Raw genomic sequence first — 7,783 nt, 5'->3', positions numbered from 1 at the left:
TATTATCTACTGGTCAAACCTTCTTGTTGCTTTGCATGTCTTGTAATTTTTTTCATTGAAAAGCAGACATCTTAGGTAATACATTGTAGCAGGTCTGGACACCGGGGAACTAAGTGTTCCTCAGCTAATTCCCGGACGGCCTATCCTCACCAGCTCCAGGCCAGGTCAGACACCAGAAAGGGCAGGGCCCACCCTAAATTGGGAGGACCCTATCAAGGACAGTTTCCTCAGACGTACCCGAACCCCTAGGTCCTGGGCAGGGCTCTGGCTGGACACTGTCCGCAGTGAGGATCTGAGTGAAACTGGGCGTGCGACATTTCCCACTCAGGCGGGGGAGCCTGCGGCGCCAGGACCCGCCATTTCTGCCCCTTGGGTGACTCGGCTGTCTCCCCTCCCCTGTTTGCCTCCAGGCCGCGAGGGGGCGCCCGGACAAGGCCGCGGCCACCGGCGGTGCCCATGGCGTCCCTGGGCGGCCCCCAGGGTGGCGGCCGCTCGCTGAGCCTTGTGGTCTGGCTGCTGCTCCTCCGGCCCGGGCCCCGTGAGGCTCGGGCGGGCGGGGAGGGGACGCAGGGCGGGTCGGCGCCGCCCTCGCCCCCTCTGACCCCCTCGGGGGGCGGCCGCCGGGCCCCCGGGGTGAGCCTGTGGAAGTCGCCACCTGTAGGGGTTCCGGCGTCCTCTGGGGCCCCCGGGTCCTATGAGGTCGACTTCGATGTGGTGGATTTTCTCCCAGGTGACTGACTCTTCGTGTTGGGAGTCACCAGGAGAGGCCTGAGGTGCCAGGGTGGGACCTGCTGCTTCCCTGGAGTTGGGGAGGGAACCAGGCTCTGCCCTTAGGGGTCTGAGGGTACATGGTCTGGGCACTCGGGAGCTGTCTGAGGGGCACCTCTTACTTTTCTGGGGAGCCCGAGGTGGGTGGGAGGTCGGGGTGGGGGACGAGGCCTGTTCTTTGAGGTTCTTCCTTCGCTGTCTCCACCCCAGTGTGTGGCCGAGTGCTCATAAAGATCGTGGAGGGAGAGGACGTGGAAGACGGAGAGTGGCCCTGGCAGGTGAGCTTGAGGGTCAGTGGCAGACATGTCTGCGGAGGCACCCTCATCACACAGCAGTGGGTGCTGACCGCTGCCCACTGCATTTTAAGGTGAGGAGTGGCAAGTGGAGATTTCCGAGTTCCCACACCCACGAAGTTCTGTAGCCCTGGCGCACCGTCAAACACCAAGCCCAGCCCAGCCCAGCCCAGCCCAAACCACGGCGCACAGGATCAAAGCGGGAGGGGTTTTCCGTCCCTAGTCCTGTTCTTAGGAATCCCGGTTTGGTGAACAGACTAGTGGTTTCGGCCAGTCAACCAATTTTGAGAGTCATCGATGAGGGCTCTTTGGTGGTGGGTGGCAGAGTGGTGAGGAGGTTGGGGTCAGATTGGGAAGCATCTGAAATGTGCGGAAAAGGCACCAGGGACGTTTCCCCGAGTCTCAGTGAAGGGCGCACCCTCTGTCCACACTGTCCGCAGCCGCTTCCACTACAGCGTCAAGATGGGAGACCGGCGTATCTACAAGGATGTCACGAGCGTGGTGGTTCCTGTCCAGAAAATCGTCGTGCACCCTATGTTCTCATCGCTTGGAGTCACTCGACATGACCTCGCCCTTCTCTGGCTTCTCTACCCTGTAAATTTCACGGCGACCATCCAGCCTGTATGCATCCCTGAGGCAACTTTCAAGATAGAACCCGGGACCAGGTGCTGGGTGACCGGATGGGGCAGAAAAGAAGAATTTGGTGAGACTGTGAGTCAGGACGCAACCTCGGGCAGAGGGAGGCAGCCTTGTCCCTGGACTAGGCAAGGAGGCTAAAGGGAGGAGCTGGGAGGCAGAGTGCCCGGCAGGTGGGTACAAAGGCAGCAGTTTGGCAATAGCCAAAGTCATGGTTCCCGATTGACTTGAACCCAGAAATTGGTTAAGGTCTTTTGTTGCAACAAATATTTGATGGCAGCCATTGAGGAAAGGTACCAGTCCTAGAAATTGGGAGCTGCAATCAGGAGAAGAAATACATAGGTGAAGTCTCCTTCTGCAGATTTGTAGGGGGACTGTGGCTGCCTGGTTTGGGGATATTTTTAGGTTCCCTGGGGATGGAGCCAGATTCTATGGGATTCTATTCAGGATAGGTTTCCGCTCAGGGTGTGATGAGCCGCCTTGGTGGGTAGAAGCTTCCTGTCCTTGGGGGTTTAGGCAGAGCCATGCGAGGCTGTAGGGCCTCCTATGTCTGGGGTAAGGCTGGATTTGGTACCTTTGGAGCACTTCCTGTCCAAGTAAAGTAGAGATACTTTGCTGATGCACAGGACACCTGTCACTATTATTATTAATACTCAGAATGACAGATACTTGGTTATCATTTCTCGGGCTGGTAAGGCCTCTCCTCTTCCTGTCCTGGTCGGTCTGCTTTCTCCTGTCTTGGTTTTGGCTCTTACTTTCTCTTCTCTCCATGTCAGCTTTGGGCCTCAGTTTCCTCTGGTGTCAAATGGGGATAGTACCTACTGTCCTGCCTTCTTCAAAGGGGATTCTAGGTGCTCGGGGGCTCGCCGTCCACCTGTGCAGTTCCACCCACTGCTGAGTTTCTTTGCTTGTAGGTGAACTTATTTCATACATTCTCCAGAAGGTCGACCAGTATATTATCTTCCATAAAGAATGTAATAAGATTCTCCAGAAGACCCTATTAGCAAAAAGAGAGGTGGTACTGGAAGGGATGATCTGTGGCTATAAAGGCAGAGGAAAAGATTCTTGTCGGGTAAGTTCACGGACCCCTTTCTACCTCTGTATTGAGGGAGAAAAGTTTCCTCATTCTCCAGTGGCAGGGACTGGCTTATTTACCGCCTCCTGCCTTCACCCCTTAGTTAAGGAGATTCCTTCAAAAGGGAACACTCCGGGGGGTGGGGAGGATGTGCGGGCAGGCATCGAACTTCCCCTGAGTGGCATCTATTGTGCCAGTGTGAGCATTGCCCACAGTAGCTCAGTTAACCCGCATCACAACCCTGCAGCATAGTCATCACGCCTGTTCTGCAGATGTGCGGTCCGAAGGCGTTAGCGCAAGGTCCCGCTGTGAGTGCCTGCAGGGCTCCCGGGCCCACAGTCTGCCCTCCTCACCAAGCTGCCTTCCTCAGGAGAGGGCATTTGAGCCAGGTCTGAGAAGATGCGTATTTGGATTTCTTGGAAAGAGAACAGCATTTTAGGGAGAAGGAACAGTACATGGAGTGGCTCAGAGGCCTGAGGGAACTCGTCACATTTAAGGGACGTTTCGCGGGTCCGAAGCAATGAGGTGGCAGCTCTGGCCAGAGAAGGGCTCGGGGCCAGACTGTGTGTGGCCTGGGACGCTATGCCAAGTTCCTAGCTGCTGTCTGGGCAGGAGCGCAGACTAGGCGAAGATGCTGGGTCCTGAGCAGCACCTGGGGCCATGGGATGGGCAGACAAGGGGTGTTTGGGTTGAATCTTCAGTTCTCGGTGACTGCCTGCTTGTGAGGGCGGGGGTGAGGGAGAGGCGGGGCATTTCCGGCCAGGCTGGTGGGTGCTGGGGCCACCCGAGCAGACTTGGGAAAGGACGTGAAGAGTTCTGTGTGAGGCGGGTGTGTATGGGGTGTCTGGGAGTGGGGCTTAAAATACGGAGGCAGCTGGCTATATGGGTTAGGACCCCTAGGGAAACTTTAGGCTAGATGAAAGGACTTGGGAGCTGTCATGCAGAGGTGATGTTCGAAATGTTTAACGACTGTTGTGCTTTGGGACATAACCAGACATAATATCCTCGGAGGATGTTGAAGTGTTCTCATTCATTTCTCAGTTCTCACTTCTCATAGTCACAGCGACCGGGGCCTGGCAGGAGCCCGGGGGCGGCCCACACGCGCCCGTCTCCCCAGGGCCGTGCGGCGCCATCTGCTTGCTCTTGCGTGGGCGCTCTCCCAGCTCTGCAGCTCGTTTCTTTCTCTTTCCGCAGGGGGATTCTGGGGGCCCCATGGTCTGTCAGTTTAATGAAACGTGGGTCCAGGTGGGGATCGTGAGCTGGGCCGTCGGCTGCGGCCGTGGCAACATTCCTGGAGTTTATACGGATGTTGCCTTCTATAGTAAGTGGATAGTGGCCGTGGTGAACCAGGCCGCCTCCGTGTGTCCCGCGGCGTTCCTCCTCCTGCCCCTGTGTCTGGGGCTGCCCCTGGGCGTCCTGGCGGCTCCGTGACCACCGTGACCACCGCGGCCCTCTCCCCGCCTGGTTCTGGGCCTCTCCTCCCACCTCCCACCCCTTCTCACTGCCCCGCCCTCACGTTCCGGCGGGGGCTCGCTGACCCTGTGGAGGCCACACGCTAGAAGACACAAGCCAGGCCGGAGTCCCGAAGGCGTCCCAGCCTGGTGCTCCGGCCACCTGCCTCGGCCACGCCGACACCTCAGCCATGCCGGGAGGGAGGGTGAAACCGTCCCGACTCGAGGGCCCGCGGACCCGCCGGTGGCGCACGGTGCTTCGTGGACGTCTGTGACTTCTGCCGAAGAAGAGACATCGTCAGTGGCGAAGAGCCTGAGCCCGGGGTGGCGTCGGGCTCTCTCCCGACACTTTGTCAAACCAGGCAGCTTGGCGATGGTCCGGAGAGAGTGAATGCGGTCTCACCTGGTCCCTGCTGTCTGGGGCGGGAGAAGTTCCTCTGCGCCCCCAGTGCGTGGCCCGCCTCTGCCACGCAAGCCTTCCTGGGCCAACCCAGTCTTGGAACCTCCTTCCTCAGTGCCCTGGTGGCCACCTCCGGGCTTTAAGGAGTGTGGAGATTTCTGATGTCGATTGAATAAAATGTTTGGAGAGTGGCTTGTGTGTTCTTCATCTCTACTGGTCTGAGAGTGTGGGGACATTAAAGAGAACCTACCTCTCATTTAGCTCGGGACGATGTTTATGATGCTTAAAACCCCCTGGAAGGAGCCGTAGGTCCTTGCCTGCCTGATGCGAGTTCCACGGGTGGTTTTAGTAGCTGGGCCCTGCTGCTCTCCCAGTCCTGCTTCTCACAGCCATCGGCACCTCTGCAGGAAGCTTTGCAGCTGTGTTTGCTAGCCATCACATCCGGGAAGGAGGAGACAGAGAGAGACTGGAGAGAGGGGTCAGGGTATTGCGTCCAATTTGCGACCCCCATTTTCTGCCTATTTCTGCTCCCCTCCCCACCCCCTTCTAGGTATGTGAGGCCTTGAGCACCAGATCGCCCTGGCCAGGCTAGGGAAAGCACAGGGCTGTAACTGCTTATTTAAAAGAGGAGGAAGATTTTAAGTTTGTGATAGAAACTTTCACTTTAAGAAGCTAGAAAAAAAAAAATTATCCCCAAATGAAGAAGAGGAAATAAAGACAGGAGTGAAAATCAATAAAGTAGTAAATGACTAAAAAAGAGAGGGAGCTCTTAAAATCTCTGGTCTCAGAATCACCTTACATTCTCAAAAAGATTTTTTTGAGACTTCTCGATAGCTGGCGTATGTGTTTTAGATCTATCGATATTTACTTCATTAGAAATTAAAATAATTTTAATTTAAAATTAAAAATATTTTAATTATTTATTAAAATATTTTATTTATTTAAAAATAAAACCCGTGTATGTAACGATAAGTGACATATTTCCATGAAAAAAAACCCCTATTATTTACAAAAGAAAAATGTAGTCTGAAGAATGGTATTGTTTTACAGTTCCCTAAACTTCCTAAATGGCACCCGTTAACAAAAGACAGCTGGGTTATCATTCTCTTCCAAAACGTATTGTTTTGGATGAAGTGTATGAAGAAAACTCAGTTTCACACAGATATACAGTTGGAAAAGTGAGGAGTATTTTAATAATGTTTTCAGGTAATTGAGAATTTTTCAAAATTGTTTTACAATACACCCAAACTTGACAAGTGGTAGTTTCCTGCAGTGTGGAATATGGAACTTTTGTATTCATTACATTGAAATCTGTTGGTCTTTCACTTTAAGTGGATCTTTTAGCCATACATAATTTTGTAAATCATTGGAAAATGTTGATTCACTTAGTTATGCAGATTTTCCAAATGTGGATACATTTCATTACACAATATTCAACAATCACATTCACTTATATTCCCAGCTACCGTTATTGGAAAAGTATTTAATTATTGGAAAGCCATTGAGCTTATGGAACAAATATAAATTTTCCAAAATTCAAAATTTCACTTCGAAGCTCAAATATTATCAAATTTCATTGGTGACAAATCCTGTCAGTTGTTTTTCTTTAAAGTTGCAGATTCTAACTTTGCTCAGTTTTTAGAAAATATCAAGCACGCCAAGTCTAATAACCATAGTTTGACTATTAGTCATTCTTTTTAAGTAAAAATGATGTCCCATGATGAAAGTGGCTAGTTCCTAGTTCAGCTCTCAGCTCAAAACAGTGGGACTGTTTGCTTAAGTCAACATCATACTTCGTAGAGCAGAAATGCTTTTTGCCACTTCAACACACAAAATTTTAAATAAAGTGGACTAACAGGTCAATACTTGACAAAATTAGTAATTTCTACTTCTCCATCAAAGACATTTTACACGTGAATCTGGACCGATTAATTCTGTGAGTGGTGTGCCACCCCCGAGAGTAGGCTGCAGCGTGTAAGACTCTTTCTCACTAGCATACTCACTCTCTGTGTCTTGCTCACCTTGCTGGCTTTGCAGAAGCAAGCTACCATGAGTCCTACAGCCACAGGAAATGAATTCAGGCAATAGCTGACCGAGCTTGGAAGCAAACCCTTCCCCAATCAAGTCTCCAGATGAATGAGAACCCAGCCCTGGCTGACGCCTTGATCGCAGCCTTCCAGAAGACCCGGTGAAGCTGTGCCTGGACTCCTGGCCCACAGAACTGTGAGATAACAAACGTGTTGTTTTAAGCCGATACGTTTGTGATTATTTGTCATGGAGCAGAGAAAACTAAGAGAGAGGCCGTTCCAATATTTGATCAGGTCTCTAGCTTCTGTCTAATGAAGTTTATGATAGGTCTAATGGGTCCTGTAGTCATGTGCCTACCGTTGTGCCTTCTTTACCAAAAAGCAGGCCCCTGGGCCTAAACACAGGGTCCCATGATGGTAAATCAGACTCTGCGTGAGTCCACTGATGTGGAGCTGGCAAAGGCATTACAGGCAGGCAATGCTATTTACAAATTTAGAATACGTATCGATCCCAGTAAGGATGAATTGCTGGCCCTCCGGGGTGGATGGAGGTTGATGCCATCATCTTGCAACCAAATAGCTGGTTGGTCTCCTTCAGGGACGTAGCATATCAAGGGCTTGGCATCGATCTCTGAGGCTGACAGAACGGGAATCCAGCAGCAGTGGTAACTACATCGGCTCTGGTAAGAGGGAGCCCATGTCGTTTTACTGGGTGAATGAAAAGCCTTTGATGCTGCCAACGCAGCTACTCTGTTCAGAGGCACAATGCGTGAGCATGGAAGTTGACAAGGACAGGAGTTCGGGGGCCTCTGCTGGAGGAGTTGTCTCATTCACTTGGTTGTTGGGTGTCTCCCCTGCACTGGGTGCTCATTGTGGGGTGTCGGCACAGGATAGAAAAAGCTGCACATCGTGTCCCCTCTCCCATAAATTCATCCGTGCGCTTCTTCCCCAGATCTTTGAATTTCGGTCTCTCTAAGGCCCCAACCAACCAGACAAGCCATTCACCGCTGCTCGGGGTCTCATAGATATTCTCACTCGTGCAACGTCTCCTTTCACAGTAGGTGTACTGATGTGCAGGTGTGTTGTTTGAAGCTCTAGGCACAGGATTTCCCCTCGTCACCATCTTTCAGGGC

At 52.1% G+C, this 7,783-nt stretch overlaps 1 protein-coding gene across 1 annotated transcript; it reads left to right on the top strand.

Annotated features, from left to right (window-relative positions):
* Positions 1-456: 456 nt before the first annotated feature.
* On the top strand, positions 457-4,808 carry LOC107509057 (putative serine protease 42). The gene is made up of 5 exons (XM_016141251.2): positions 457-730; positions 979-1,135; positions 1,502-1,764; positions 2,612-2,769; positions 3,967-4,808. The coding sequence occupies exons 1-5, from the start codon at positions 457-459 to the stop codon at positions 4,201-4,203; spliced, it is 1,089 nt and encodes a 362-aa protein (XP_015996737.2). The 3' UTR covers positions 4,204-4,808.
* The last annotated feature ends 2,975 nt before the right edge of the window (positions 4,809-7,783 follow it).

This window comes from Rousettus aegyptiacus, unplaced genomic scaffold (genome assembly GCF_014176215.1).
Source record: "Rousettus aegyptiacus isolate mRouAeg1 unplaced genomic scaffold, mRouAeg1.p scaffold_m13_p_4, whole genome shotgun sequence".
NCBI classification, from domain to species: Eukaryota; Metazoa; Chordata; class Mammalia; order Chiroptera; family Pteropodidae; genus Rousettus; species Rousettus aegyptiacus.
Note: the sequence above shows the minus strand (reverse complement) of the source record. Positions and strands in the feature narration are given on the sequence as shown.

Excerpts from the sequence above, each read along its gene's own strand:
- LOC107509057 (XM_016141251.2), top strand. The coding sequence starts at position 457 with ATGGCGTCCCTGGGCGGCCCCCAGGGTGGCGGCCGCTCGCTGAGCCTT. Across the intron at positions 1,136-1,501 it reads GCTGCCCACTGCATTTTAAG|CCGCTTCCACTACAGCGTCA; the intron begins GTGAGGAGTGGC and ends CACTGTCCGCAG. Across the intron at positions 2,770-3,966 it reads GAGGAAAAGATTCTTGTCGG|GGGGATTCTGGGGGCCCCAT; the intron begins GTAAGTTCACGG and ends CTCTTTCCGCAG.